The 16230-nt window shown below is 39.5% G+C and overlaps 1 protein-coding gene across 1 annotated transcript in view; it reads right to left on the bottom strand.

The window, feature by feature from the left end:
- The window catches only part of UBE2U (ubiquitin conjugating enzyme E2 U), a 40981-nt gene extending 34558 nt beyond the window's left edge, over window positions 1–6423 (bottom strand). The window contains exons 1-3 of the mRNA XM_068537998.1: window positions 6358–6423; window positions 4765–4846; window positions 3671–3763 (exon numbers count right to left, since the gene is read on the bottom strand). Of these exons, the coding sequence (XP_068394099.1) occupies window positions 3671–3763; window positions 4765–4846; window positions 6358–6423 (241 nt within the window). The remainder of the gene's footprint in view (window positions 1–3670; window positions 3764–4764; window positions 4847–6357) is intronic.
- Window positions 6424–16230: the final 9807 nt, after the last annotated feature.

Genomic DNA, 16230 nt, shown 5'->3' with positions numbered 1-16230 from the left:
TACAAATCTTAGAAAGGTACGATCTCCCAAGACTGAACCAGGAAGAAATAGAAAATATGAATAGACCAATTACAAGTACTGAAATTGAAACTGTGACTTAAAAACTCCCAACAAACAAAAGTCCAGGACCAGATGGCTTCACAGGCGAAGTCTATTAAACACTTACAGAAGAGTTAACACCTTTCCTTTTGAAACTATTCCAAAAATTGCAGAGGAAGGAACACTTCCAAACTCATTCTATGAGGCCACCATCGCTGTGACACCAAAACCAGGCAAAGATTTCACAAAAAAAGAAAATTACAGGCCAATATCACTGATGAACCTAGATACAAAAATCCTTAACAAAATACTGGCAAATTGAATCCAACAATACATTAAAAAGATTATACACACCGGATCAAGTGGGATTTATCCCAGGGGTGCAAGGATTTTTCAATACCCACAAATCATTCAGTGTGATACACCACGTCAACAAATTGAAGAATAAAAACCATATAATCATATCAATAGATGCAGAAAAAGCTTTTGATAAAATTCAACATCGAATTATGATAAAAACTCTCCATAAAGTGGGCATAGAGGGAACCTACCTCAACATAATAATGGCCATATATAACAAACCCACAGCTAACATCATACTCAGCCGTGAAAAGCTGAAAGCATTTCCTCTAAGATCAGGAATAAGATAAGGATGTCCACTCTCGCCACTTTTAGTCAACATAGTTTTGGAAGTTCTAGCCACGACAATCAGAGAAGAAAAAGAAATAAAAGGAATACAAATTGGAAAAGAAGAAGTAAAACTGTCACTGTTTGCAGATGACATGATGCTATACATAAAAAATCCTAAAGACACTACCAGAAAACTACTAGAGCTCATCAATGAATTCAGTAAAGTTGCAGGATACAAAATGTATACACCGAAATCTGTTGCATTTCTATTCACTAACAATGAAATATCAGAGAGAAACTAAGGAAATAATCCCATTTACCATCACATCAAAAAGGATAAAATACCTAGGAATAAACCTACCTAAGGAGGTAAAAGACCTGTACTCTGAAAACTATAAGATGCTGATGAAAGAAACTGAAGATGACACAAACAGATGTGTTCTTGGACTGGAAGAATCAATACTGTCAAAATGACTATACTACCCAAGGCAGTCTACAGATTTAATGCAATCCCTATCAAATTACTAACGGCATTTTTCACAGAACTAGAACAAAAAATTTTTAAATTTGTATGGAAACACAAGAGACCCCAAATAGCCAAAGCAATCTTGAGAAAGAAAAACAGAGGTGGAGGAATCAGGCTCCCTGACTTCAGACTATACTACAAAGCTACAATCATCAAAACAGTATCAGACTGGCACAAAAACAGAAATACAGATCAGTGGAACAGGATAGAAAGCCCAGAAATAAACCCACACACATATGGTCAATTAATCTATGACAAAGGAGTCAAGAATATACAATGGAGAAAAGATAGTCTCTTCAATAAGTGGTGCTTGGAAAACTGGACAGCTACATGTAAAAGAATCAAATTAGAACACTCTCTAACACCATACACAAAAATAAAGTCAAAATGGATTAAAGACCTAATGTAAAACTGGATACTCTAAAACTCCTAGAGGAAAACATAGGCAGAATACTCTTTGACATAAATCGCAGCAATATGTTTTTGGATCTGTCTTCTAGAGTAATGGAAATAAAAACAAAAATAAACAAATGGGACCTAATTAAACTTAAAGGCTTTTGCACAGCAAAGGAAACCATAAGCAAAACAAAAAGAGAACCTACAGAATGGGAGAAAATTTTGCAAATGATGTGAGCAAAAAGGGATTAATAGTAAAAGTATACAAACAGCTCTACAGTTCAACATCAAAAAAACAAACAACCCAATCAAAAAATGGGCATGAGATCTAAATAGACAGTTCTCCAAAGAAGACTTATATATGGCCAACACGCACATGAAAACTGCTCCACATTGCTAATTATTAGAGAAATGCAAATCAAAGCTACGTTGAGGTATCACCTCACACCAGTCAGAATGACCATCATGAAAAAGTGTACAAACAATAAATGCTGGAGAAGGTGTGGAGAAAAAGGAACCCTCCTACACTGTTGTTGGGAATGTACATTGATACAGCAACTATGGAGAAATGTATGCTGCTTCCTTAAAAAACTAAAAACAGAGCTACCATATGACCCTGTAATCCCACTCCTGGGCATATACCCAGAGAAAACTATAATTCAAAAAGATACATGCACCCCAATGTTCACTGCAGCACTATTTACAATAGCCAAGACATTGAAGTAACCTAAATGTCCATCAAGAGATGAATGGATAAAGAAGATGTGGCATACATATACAATAGAATACTACTCAGCCATTAAAAAAGAATGAAATAATGCCATTTGCAGCAACATGGATGGACCTAGAGATCATCATACTACATGAAGTAAGCAAGACAGAGAAAGACAAATATCATATGATATCGCTTATATGTGGAATCTTAAAAAAAAAATGGTACAAATGAACTTATATTCAAAACAGAAATAGACCCATAGACATAGAAAACAAACTTACAGTTACCAAAAGGGAAAGCAGGGGGAGGGATAAATTAGGCATTTGGGATTAACATATACACACTACTGTATATAAAACAGATAACCAACAAGGACCTACCATATAGTGCAGAGAACTATATTTGATATTTTGTAATAACATATAAGGGAAAAGAATCTGAAAAAGACTACATATATAACAGAAACACTTTACTGTACACCTGAAACTAACACAAAATTGTAAATCAACTATACTTCAATACAAAAAAAAAAAAACCACACTAAAAAAAAAAGTGCTTGTTTATAACCTTTGTCCATTCTTCTGTTGCTTTCTGTTTTTTCTTACTGATCCACAAGTGGTCTTTACATATTATAAATATTCTATTTTATGCATTGCAAATATTTTCCCTCAGTTTGCAAAAGTCAGTGTATTTTTATCTCTGGTTATAATGTTGTTAGCTATAGAGAAGTCTTAAAAAGTTTATGTAGTTTAATGTGTCATGCTTTTCTCATGGTTTCTAGGATTTGTTGTTTTTAGAAAAGCCTTCCTCACCACACCCATAAAAGTTCTATTAGATTTTCTTTTTAGCATTAAAATTTTTTGCATTTGTAATCGATCAAGAATTTACTTCGCATATGACTTGAAGGAGCAATCTAACTTATTTCTTTCTAAAATGTTAATTTGTCTGTGCATTATTTTTATAGTAAAAAATTAGATCCAACTAAAATATTGAACAATACAGGAGTTAAGTTTATCATTCAGTCATTAAAAATTATATTTTGAAGAATGTTTAATATTGCAGAAATAAACGTATTATGTCATTTTAAGTAAAAATATATAAAACTTTGGGTAATAACTCAACTATGTAGATAAAATGCATACATAGAAGAAGGAAATAAATTTGGTTAAATATAGAGAAGAGTATCTCTCTGAATTAGGATTCAGGTGATAATTTTTTTCTGCCTTTTAATATTTTCCCCTATAAGCACGCTTACTTTTATAATCGTAACAAAGTAATTAAAAAGAAACATTATTAAACACTAACAAAGAACAAGGTTAATGGGGACAGAACCCGTGATGATAAAAATTTCATTTGTTCCTTACCATTTGGATGAAAAGGAATTGTTCTAAATTTCACAACCGGAGGGACAAAATTATACTCCGATGTAAAATTTATTCTCAGTTGGAAGAATGATCCTGTGATACAAAAAGAAACATTTTCACTGAAGTGTCATGTTGAACTGATTAACTGTAACCTAACACTGAAGTTTATTCCTACAGTTGAGCCTCCCCAAGGTCCCTAGAGTTTTATTGTATTAATAAGTAAATTGGATTATAGGATGCCTAGACTCCTCTAGATGGTGTAATAGACTCCTCACAATCTAATTCCATGTTTTCAGCCACATTCCCACCAGTCCTTTCTACCCACTGACTCTGTCCCCCTAACACCCGGCCCCTTCACTGTGTATCTCATCTTTACTGAACTCACTGCTCCAGAACCCTCTCTTGCCACCTCATGTCAGGCTGTTTACTCTGCCTGGATTTCCTTCTGATTCTAAACCTGGTGAATTCTCACACATTCTTTAGGACCCAACTCAAGTGTCACTTCCTTGGGAAGCTGTTCATGACTCTCCAAGGCAAAATTAACTAATCACTGCCTCCTCGGTATTCCATTCAAAATCCATAATAGAACATGTTATATTTTATTGTAATTATCCACTTACATGTTTTTCTCCCCTACCTCACTAAACAAATATATCTTGTTAATCCGCAACTGTAAGAGTGCGTGGTCATTAGAGCTTATAGTGGCCTAGTCTGCTTGAGAATTTGATTTATGGAAATTTGTGGGAAAATCATAGAGGAAAAACATGAGACATAATTGTGGGATTTTTCTGCCAATAGGCATTCTGTTAGCTATTCTCTGATTTCATGGAAGACTGTTAGATGATATTCTCAACTGATATGCTTTCCTGTGTGTGCTTCTTAAAAACATGGTAACATTAAGATTGGGCATAAAGAAAAATTCAAACCTGAAATTTCCATCCATGTTGACAAATGGCAAAAAATTAAGCCATATAATAAAAAAATAACATGTAAATACTTTAGGAATTCTAGAAAATTTATACAATGCAACCTTAAAGAAAATAGGCTAATAATACAGACTTTTAAAAACGTAAATTGGTTTTGAAAGCACAAACCATGCCAAACTGTATTCTGTAGACCTTCAATATCAACTTCCCATTGCATCATATCTTCACTTACAGGAAAGCCAGTAATACCCTTTAATTAAGAAAAATTAAAGCAGAAAAAAGATTAAATATTTATTGCAGCTTGGAAAATCAGATATTAGATTACAATGAATTCCAAAAGCTCTACGTTTTCTTTTTCTGATAATTTTTTTTTATTTTGGGAAGGTGTTATATATTGCCTTATTACACAGAAGTTAAGATAGATTGCAGAAAACACGTGCTATAGCAAATTTTAAATAAATCCGTAGTGTGCAAATCACAAGTGGGACAGTAAGGTCAAGACTAGAATGTGTGGCTTATGTAAGACAATAGACAATGTAAGACTCAAATTCAAAATGAAAGAAATAGTTGGAAAGCATGCATTTCTTCAAAGATTTTAAAAACCATATGGATGCTATATAAGGCATGAACTAAAAAAATTTTCATTAAGAAAAACACAACTCTAAAATTACGCTCATATATAAAAATAAAATATTCCTGCACTTGAGGTATTATTCCAAAGGAGGGACAAGAATGTATTTCATAGAATAAGGTTATTGGTTATGCTGAGGAATACACTTAAATATAGTCAATAAATACTTCTGAGCAACCACATAGTTATTAGGTATGTTAAGTGCTAGTCTGGATAAACATTACATCTCTATTATCTACATTATCTATATTTACCTAACACTTCTCCCTTCAACAGATTTTCTTTCAACAGAAAGCCACAAAATTCAGGTGGAGCAGAAAGAACATCAAATGTTACTTTCATACCTCTCGGATGTTTGTTGTTGAACTCAATAATCGTTCCCGACATCTCCTGTTAAGGCAATACTTCTATGGCAGGAGTGGAAACAGAGCAATGCCATTGAACTACACCTTATGCAGCTGTTGGTAAGCATGTTACACCCTCTTTCTATGCACAGCTTTCTATTCTTTCTAAGTACACCCTAGCCCCTTCCATTTTTAAATTCTCCATATTGTATGTGATGAAACAGCCTATGGCAACCACTGAGCAGCCTATGAACACTGAAACCTCATTGGTGGCACTCGGGGCAAAGCCTTCCTCTGTGTTAAAATTATAAGGGAAAGGCGCTTCTGTGTTATATGTGACAGAAGTTGGCAAAAAGTGCACTAGACAGGAAGTAGTAGAAAACCCTGTGATGGAATCCTGTGGCCAAATATTTACTGAACCTTTCTGAGGCTGAGGTTTCTGGTAGGTAAAACAAAACATTACGAACTTATTTTATAGTATTGTAATTAATGAGTGCAACCCTGGACCTACTAGTCACTTACTACCTGATAGACCCTGATATTCAGGGCTTAAATGCCCATAAATTACTCAGCATAGTGTGCTCAATATTGTTAACTATTATTATGAAGTACAAATAGTTGTTATTATTATGAAGTAGATTATTATACTGAAATAGGTTCATTAAACACGTCTGTAGTGGCAAATTATGTTTAACTAAATTATGCCTTATAGAATAAACACAGATTAAACTGCTTTTAAAAATTGGTACTCCAATGAAACACACCCTCCAGGTCTCCAGTACTCACCTCGTAATTGTTCTTCTTCAACTCTTGGAATTCTCTTTGCAGCAAGATGTAAGCTCTGCTGTACATGATAAGGCAGCAAAGAGTCTGGCACCTGTCCCCGCACTCCTAGGGTTCGCTCTGAGGCAGGTGTCTGAGGTTATGGGTCACCTTCCCGCACCTAGTTAACTGACATAAATTACTTGCTTTCTCGACCGAGCCTCAGAACGCTGTGTGCTCCCAAGGTAAGTGGCTCTAAGTTGGACATATAACGGTCACTTTTTTTCTCCTCTGACTCTTCTGAAGGACTTCAGAAGGAAGACTTGAGCACTTTCTCGACTGCGGTGCGTCACTGCAGGACCAGCCCACAGCCCACCTGAAGGCAAACTTGGACGAGCTACTGGGACCACCCGTGTTGCTTGTGCGTGAAGTGGGCGTGAGAGGCGTAAGCGTAGGGCGGTCGTAGCCGGTTGTTGTCTCCGCTTCACAGGTGTAACTCACTGGGTGCCGGCTCGGCCGGAGGATGCCAATCGGTTGCCAAGCAACCGGACCGAGGGGGACTAGAGGGAAGGAGGTGGGAGCTTCGCCGCTCCTCATCCAATCAGCGACATGGGGCGGCCTCTGGAAACCTCCGCAGCCAATCGTCCAACCGGTTCAGTTTGAAAGGCCAATGAGAGCCGTTGTTGAGGCCCTCCTCCACCCCCGCGCCCCGTGCGCCAGCGAGGTCCACCAACTTTGGACTCTACCCAGCTGGGGTGGCGGGGAGGAGGGGTGAAGTCAGAGGATCTAGCATTAAGTCCGTAAGTCAGAGAAGCCTTCACTCGAAGTCCTTCTCCGAAGTAATCTTTTCTTTTTCTTTGAATATCAGAAACCATCAGGTAATAAGTGACCAGTAGTACAGGTCTGCGCTTATTTATAATAACTTATATGGCACGTTAGCGTTCACGATATGATCGCGTACCTTATTATGTCATCGAATCCTACAGTTACTCTGGGAGAATGCTCCACAACAGGGAACTACTTAAAATTTCTCAGATTCCCATCTCTTGCCGGAGAGTTTTGCACCTGCTGTGCCTTCTGTCTAGACATTTACCACGTTCCTTCCATCCTTCCTCCCCACATTTTTCCTTCACTCATCGGTCAGATTTACCTTCGCCTAAGATTCCTTATGGAATCCCCTAAGACAAGATTAGGCTCCTTTCTTGTGATCCTAGAGGACCATGTTAGTATTTATCAGGCTGTATCACAATTGCCCATTGCATTCTCCAGCCCACTGTGAGCTACTTAAAGGCTTTAACCTGACGGTGTCAACTACAGAAACTGCCATCCTTGCTCAGAGTGCTTTTTTTTTCCTTACTATTTATTTACTAATTTTATGGAGACAGGACATCAGTTCAATGAGTTCATTCATTCCACGAATATTTATTTAGCACTCCTCATGTGCTATGGAACGATAAAGATGAAGTGACTGCCCTTTTGGCTCCAGTATTCAGTAAGTAAATATACAAAACCAAAACAAGTGTACAAAACAAAAATCATAATTTCAGATCACAAGTGTATATAGACAATAAAACAGTAATGTGATAGAGAGTAGGTAGTTAAGGGTTAGAAATGGTGGTCAGGGAAGGCCTTGGTCAGGAGTGGACTTTGAGGTGATACATAAAAGATAAGATGAGAAGGAGCCAGCTATAAGAAATGTTGAGGGCAAAGAGTTCCGGGAAGAGGAAAACACAATAGTTCGCTGTCGGGAAAAAGCTAGGCTTCAAAAGGGAACCAGGGAGGGCCTGAGAGAACATGGCGGAGATGTGATTAGGATGGAGCCCTACACGGTGCGAAGTTTGGGTTTTATTTGAATAGAAATGGGAATCATTGAATGGCTTTAAGCATGAGAGTGTCATGCTCTGCTTTACATTTACAAAGTTACTCTGGCTGCCTTGTGGAGAATGGATTGTGCAGGAGACCATTTAGAAGGCTCCCATGGTCAATTTCATGTCCAGGTAGGGTAGCTTAGACATTCCCAACAGCATCTTAACTTCACTAACATTTGGCACAATAAAATGATTTGATTCTGTGTTTCATAGAACTGAATACAAAGGATTTTTTTCTAGTTGATATTAAAATGTCAACTAGGACCTGAGATTGAATTTTGGGGGGGCTCTCCTTCAGATGCCATCAGATTTTCACTTGGATTTATGTAGGACTGGCAATGTATGGTGAAAGAGAAGAAAGGGCTGCTTCTGTGAGAAAGTAATGGACCCAATTTGGGGATATTAGCTAGGTTTCTTGATGATACTGTGGTGGCCCTGTGGTCCTTCCTTCTACTCTGATAGGGGAACACTGTGATAAAAAATGCAGACTCCTTTGTTTTTTGTGTAAAATTTTACTCTAGGAGAAATTAAGTTAAAGTAAGAGAGAAAGATAAAATTAAAGCATTCTTTGTTCTGAAGTTTTAGAAATTGGTATATATATGGTACTTTAGTGCAGTGAAAATCAAGCTGGTATATTCTCCTATGACCCCTCAAATCTACTGCTAGCCTTGCCCTCTCCTTGGGACTTCAAACTAGTATACCCAGCTGCCTGGTTCTCACCAGGCTGTCTCAAGGACATTTCAAACTCAAAATATGCAAAAATAAACTCATTACCTTCCATCCTCTCAAGCAGCCTTCTATCCTGTTTGTTTTACCCAGTTTCTCAAGCTGGAAACTTGAAGTTTGCTCTGACTCCTCCTCTTCCTCATGACTGACATTTAATCACTTACCAAGACCTGCTGCTTTTCTAGCTTCTTCTCACACCTTACCACCAGTGCCCAAGAGCACAGCCTTGCGATCTCTTGCTAGAACACAGAACATCTTTATACTATATTCCCTGTCTCCACACTTGCCTGTCATAAAACTTGACAGTAATTATTTAAACTAAACATGTGATCATGTAATTCTCTGCTTAAAATACTTCAAGGAATCCCCTTCATCTCTCCAGCTTATTCTGCCTCCATCTACAGAGTTTTAAATGTGGATTGACTTCTCAGGGTGTGGGTAGGGTGGCTGAAATTGTGGACAACTTTGTATGTGTCTGTATATCTATGTGTATGTGTGTGCACATAGACTTTTTTTGGGGGGTAGAACAGGGGCCATGGAATTCGTTAATTTTAATAATAGCCTGTGATGTAAAAAGCTTAAGAAACTATGCACTACAGTACAAAGGATTGAAAAGAGAAATGTTGCATTATATTTCTTATGGTAGGCAGAATTCTAAGATGACCTCCAAGAGCTCCACCCCCTGCATAATCCTCAGGACTGTGAATATGATAGATTTTTCTCCTGTGATTAAGTTGACTTATGTGGCATAGTTGACTTTAAGAAAGGGAGATTATCCTGGGTGAGCCTGTCCTAATCTGGTGAGCCCTTAAATGGGACTGGGCTCTTCCTAAGGCGAGTAATTGAAAGCATGAGAGGGATTCCACGTGAGGGAGATCCTCTGTTGACACTTTTGAAAATGGAAGGGGCCAGGAGGCAAGGAATTTGGGCAGCCTCTAGGAGCTGAGAGTGGCTGCTGGCTAACAGCCAGCAAGAGAATCAGGGCCCCAGTCCTACAACCATAGCAACTGAATTGTGGGACAAACACATGAGCTTGGAAGAGGACCTGAACTTCAAATTAGAACATAACCTGGCCAATACTTGTGAGACCCTGAGCAGACAATTCAGTCGTGCCCTACCGAGATCTGACTGAGAGAGTTGTGGGCTAATAAATGGTATTGTTCTAAGATATTAAGTCTGTGGTATTTTGTTATGTAGCAATAGCTAACTTATACTACTTCTTACCCAGAGTGCACAGCTACTGACCAAGACAAGCTTTGTGGCACAAGGTCAGTCACTTACTGAGCTGGATTTACCTGATTTAGTGTGGAAAGAACTTGGGACCAGTTGATAGACATTAACATATGGCTTTAGACAGGGTTAGGGGGGTAACATGGGTATGGCATCCTGAAAAATGAAGTGAACCAAGGCTCATGCACAAGTTTTCATCATCCTCGGTGAGCAAGGCACCTGACAGTCTATTTTATTAAACATTTGCAAAGTTACTGAGGCCATCTCCAGCTTTAACAACCAAGAATCCCCTCCCCCTCTTTTTAAAAACAATTCTTTCCCTCAGGAGTGGAACAGATGTTTTCGTTTTTACTTAAACTAAAAGACTGTTTTTCTCATCCACCAGGAATATGTACCAGTACAAAGTGTTAACCTCATTTGGATTTGAACCCCCATCCTCAAGAGCAAAAGGGGGCTGAGGATCGCCAAATGTCAGCTCAGCTGTGAGAAGGGTTTTAAATCATATTTTGACGTATGTTACACTGTTAACTAGAAAATGAAGTGCAGCACACATGCTTCTAGTAACTCTGGTTTCAAATCATATGATCCCTTCTTTGTCTTGAAGGCCTTTTGATGTGTGTTTCCAATATTGAGTTTCTCTGCTTTTAATAATCTTATATTCCTTCCTCAATATAAATGTCATGAAAAATACTGAATGCTAATCTTCAAAGATCAAAGAGGAAGAAAGAGGTAGGCAGCATAGTTCAGTGACTTGAATTCCTGAAATTTCTCATTTAAAAATTTTATTTTAGCTTATAAAAGTCTAGGCTCAAAGAAACGCTTGGTTCCCCTTTGTAAAGCTGAAGTTGCAGGCTCCCCCAAATTTCAGAATTGTGTTAGCTGTAACATAATTTGGTCTCTCCCTGTCAGGCACCTGAGATGCAGGGGCCCCTTGATCACTATTTATATCTATTTTTGTGTCTACCTAACAGAGGGGGACTCAAAATCAATACATGCTGGCTTTTATTTCACCTTCTTTGCTTTAGCTAGGGCGACCCAGAGTCCAGGTTTGCCTGGGACTGGGGGAATTCGTAGGAAAAAGGACTTTCAGGGCTAAAACTGGCATAATCCCTGGTAAACTGGCACCACTGGCTACCCTAGCTTGGGCTTCAAGAACCGTTTCAGGGTGGGAGTTGTATAGACAACTTGGTAACAGCTGTTTGTTTTTGGAGTTGGTGTTCAAAGGTTTGTGTCTGTTTGTTTTTCATGGCAGGCTGGTGCCCAGACCCCGTAATCATAGTTCTGAAACATCATGCCCAGAATTACATCAGGAGAGGATTTTAGCGATGCCTGTGATGAAGGAATGCAGTGCCTGCTTGGGTACTTTACTTGCGCTGAAGTGTTTTAGGAGAATCATGTCTCCTTTCACTTTGTTCCCAACATGGGAACACCAATCACTGAGAGATACTGCATTTCATAATATCTAAGTACGACTGTGACTGTTAAGTGTGTGTGTGTGTGTGCTGGGGGCAGGGGGACTGGTTAAAGGATACAATTATTCTAGGCTTCTTTCACGTATATCTCTACAAAGGCAGACCAAGCTTTTAATATACCTTTGCATAGTGCTCTCAGTTGCCCCCCGGGGAGTTCCAGAATTTCAACATGGGAGAAGCTTTGAGGTGGCAATCAGCTTGGAGGGGGTGTAAGGGATGACATATGGTTTAGGGATGGCTTAGCGATGTGTCTTGAAGCTGTTTTTACTTAGTGTGTGTTTATTAGGGGTGGTTTGAAGGGAGATGATGAAACATTCATGGGTTAAGCCCACTCCCACTTCACTGGCACCAGTATGGAGTGTTCTACGTTATGGCATGTGCATGAATAATTAAGTAGGATATTTGTGCTCTCAATATTTTACCACATTAGAAAATAATGTATCGCTTTATAAAAATTGTTTAAAACACATGGAATAATGATAGCAACATTGTCACTTTTTGAGCACCTCCTATGTGCCAGATACTTCTCATATATTTGTATATGTTCTCATTAAATGCTTATATCAACTCTGAAAGACAGGTATTAGAGAAAACGGATAAAATTGTATATCCTGTGTTTTTGAGAACTTTTGTGTCAGGCGCTCTTCTCTGCGACTCATTTACATTACTTAGCTTCAATTCTATGAAGTGGATACATTTTCAGATGAAGAAACAGCAGTTCAGTAACTTGTGTAAATTCACATGGTTACCAAAAGGTGAAGGGGAGATTTAAACCCAGGCAGTCTGACATTAGAACCTTTACTCTCAACCTCTATGCTACATTTAGACCATTTTACAGATAAGGAAGTAGAGATTGCTTTACTTACTCAGGGTCATTCGGATCACGTGCAGGAGCCATTGAAAAGTACATGTGCCTGCGCCATTCTCCTCATCCAGGGTCCATGAAGCGGGGGGCGGGCGGTGGACACATAGTGTCGGATGCTATGTCTGAGGAATTTATAGATTTTATGGTCACTTTTATGGCACATTCTGGGGTGGTCTTGAGAACTTAGAATTTTTAACATCTCCCCAGACAATTGTGATAATGACCGGGTTTGGCAACTATTGCCCTATTGTAGGGCTGGCTAATAAGTTTCATTCCTGGTGCTATTCTTGACTGATCAGTAGGTTATCTAGAGCAGTATGTTGAAACTGTTAAGGCTAAATCTGAGCTCAGCTGGGAAGAGCATGTTAGTGATTAGCCGCAAACACAAGAGAGAAGGGCGCTGGTGCCCTGGGTTTGCTATGCTGACTCTATGTACTCAGGGCTTTAGCTGGGCTGGGGATTGTGTTTTTGTTCCCATCTATTCACCCCCTTCCCTGGAAGAAGTTTCTACCTCCTTGCCCCTGACTGTGACGGTGTGGCTTGCAGTGTCTCTCAGTAAGTCAAGATTCATCCATGTCCTACGGTCAGCTTTGGCCTCAGAGTTTGCATTGACCAAGAGAACGTGAGAGGTGGACGTGATATACAGCATGTCTGAGCGCAAGTTTTATGAATGACTGTTTCAGTTCTGCCTCTTGCTCTTTTCCCTGTGCCATGAGAACAGTGTGTCCTGCGGGGACCTGGGAGCAGCTACAGCAGCTGACCCACCTCTGCTGACTGACATGAGTGAGAAATGAACATTGGCTCCTGCGAGGCAAGCTGCTGAGATTTTGCAGTTATTACTGCAGCCAGGCTGACCAATACGACTAATACACTCCATTTCCGGAGTGAACTCTGGAAGTACAATTCAGTCCTAAACTGTCACTTAGCCTTAATATTAGTTGTAGTCTTATCAGGTTGACTCTTAGTAAACTACCTAGATCATGCCATTGGGGAGTTTCAGCTCCTTTCAAGTGATTCTAAGGGGCCCAGACTCAAAAGAGACCTTTCAGGGAACTGTGTTAGGATGGACCCCAATGATAACTGGAGTTACATTCCTAATGCCCAAGGGCTGCAATGGCTGAGGAGCACCTGTCATAGAATGGAGGCTGATCTCCACCTATTTCTGATGCAAATTACATGTGCCTCTACGGCCATGGAGAGCTTGAGCCTTAATCTGTGTCTCTGTGCAGCCAGTTCTGTAGTTCCGTGTGTGTCTTTGAATTTACATTCAAGAACATAGGTCCATGAAGACTGACCTTTAGAACCACTTTCCTGCAAATTGAATATCCCCTTAACTTTATTTCAGCACGTTGCCCTCTTGAGATATTGACCTTTTAACAAGTGTAAGTACATGTAAGTACAGTAATGCCCTATCTGATCTTAGGAGTCGTTCTCCTAATTTAACCATTTTTGGATAAGAATAGCTACTAACCTGGTCACTTGGGTGAGGATCAGTGTCATGTCGGGCCTGGTCAGCAAATGCCATAGCCCTCGTGTGAATAAGCAATTCATAGGTGCCTAGGATTCAAGTGGTCATAAATATGTCAGCAGACCTTCTCCCTGTACGCCTCTATGTTTTGAAGCCTTCCCAGCCTAATTTCCCAGAGGATTACGCTGACCTTGGGTGCTTTGATGGTTTGTAAGGCTCTCCTTCCTCTGAGTTACCAGCTTCCTAATACTCTTGGCATTTATGGTAGCAAACGTCAGGCGCAGTCATGTTTTAGCTGCAAAACTTTTCCTCTTATGTGCGTGCTCCCTCTCTCCTTCTACTCCTCTAATATAGCATTTCCTCCTTAGCGTTTGAACTCTTGGTTGAAAAAAATGCTCTATAAATTAAGAGTCTGAGCTTCACCTCTCGTACCTCCCCCAGAGTCTTCCGCCCTCCAGAGGCAGTGGGGAGCACAGCGGAGCAGAGGAGCACTCAAGGCCAGCCAGTGGGGACTGACAGACTGCAGCTGGCAAAGGAACACAGTGGGACCGGCCACAGGTGACTGCATGCAGCCAACTGGGTCAGGTTGTCACAGGAAGCTCAGGGGAGGTGGGCAGCCTCTGCAGCTGCTTCTGCTTGATGCTTACTGGGAGCTGGGCCTTCCCGCCTCCCAAGAAAGACTAGCCTATCCTTGACCTCAAGTTGCAAAGCAGAGGAGAGTTCCTTTAGTTGTGTTGATCAGCAATGCAAGGAGTCAAGAAAAAAGGTACACGAAGAGACCAACTCTTTTGAGCTTGTCCATATGAAAGAAAAAGCTTTTGGTTACCTTCCAAGAATGTGGTCTTGAGTGAACTAGACAAGGAGTATATTCTTGGCAAATCTAGGTGCTGTTACTTTTCTATCCAAGTGAACAACTACAGAAAATATAACCAATTGCCAAATGGTTAATGCAAAATTTTTAGCGTTGAAGTTTTTTTTTTTTTAGTGTTGAATTTTTGATGAAGTAAAACTTGACTACCTTTAAGGGGACTAAAGTGGCTGAAATGTTCTTAAATGTTTATATACACATTGCTGAGGATGTAGATGACCATCCTCCCACCTTCCAACCCCAGGCCTTTAGGCTGGCCTGTAATTCTCACTTATTGCTGGATCCCACCCCAGAATTTCTGATTCGGTACTTTGAAGTGAGGCCTGAGAATCTGCATGTCTAACAAGTTCCAAATCTGCTGGTCTGAGGACCACACTTTGAGAACCCCTGAGATAGGTAACCATCTTTGAAGGTGTGTAGATAATAGAGCCCGTCTTTAATCAGTACTGAGTGGTTTGTAGGAGGTATTATCCGAGGTGGTGCTGTGAGCCTGCAGATGTTGGTGATTAAGGAATTAAGGGTAAGGCCCCAATCACAGAGTTGAAGGAATTGGGGATGGTGGGAGGGGAAGAGCCTGGAGACATAAGAAGGAAATGGGAGTGAAGGGCAGATTGAGGAATTCAAGTGAGAGGGAGAAACCCAGCCTGACACCGATCTCACTGCCATGTGAAGTGATTGCTTTATTGAGTTTGATCGCTGAGGCGGTGACAAGAGCTGTACCTAAAACAGATGGATAAGGCCCTGAAGGTTTTATTGTATCCCCTTCTGTATTAAATAGCAGAAATGGACAAGTTCTTTGAACTTTCATAATGATACTCATTTTCCTTGACAGTGTGTATTAATCGCCAGATGGGGAGCTCTTTCTTTTGGTCAAATAAGGTCATAAAGATAAGCTGTGACAATTAAATGGCCACATTTCTTTTATTTTATCAATATGGTTGGAGTCTAAGTTGAACATAAGATGTACACAGCTTTTTCTTCTTCAGAATTCTAAGATGATTTTTGATGCCTAAGTTCACATGGAAACATCAAGGCAGAAAAAGATGCAACTTTAAAAACCAATTTTCACATTACATTTGATTGTCAAGTAATTATTCAATATATTATTTTGATTTTAAAAATTAGAATCTTGCCATATATAGGTGGGTGATATATGGTCATAAAGTCACTGGGATTCTGCCTTCCACCTATGGTCACTAGCAAAAGAATGGCCAACTCTATTTTAAAAGCTTACTTAAAAATAATCATTTCAATGAAATAGCAGTAAATAGGAATTATGATTCCTCCTTCTATGAAACGTGAAACATTAGGAGAGATAATATTAAAGTTCCCAAATACCTCCATGATAGCAATATTCAGGAAATAATATTTTATGGTAAACATTTTTAATAAACAGCAGC

The sequence above is a fragment of the Eschrichtius robustus genome, chromosome 3 (genome assembly GCF_028021215.1).
Source record: "Eschrichtius robustus isolate mEscRob2 chromosome 3, mEscRob2.pri, whole genome shotgun sequence".
NCBI classification, from domain to species: domain Eukaryota; kingdom Metazoa; phylum Chordata; class Mammalia; order Artiodactyla; family Eschrichtiidae; genus Eschrichtius; species Eschrichtius robustus.
The sequence above is the reverse complement of the archived record's forward strand: the minus strand, read 5'-3'. Positions and strand labels throughout refer to the sequence as shown.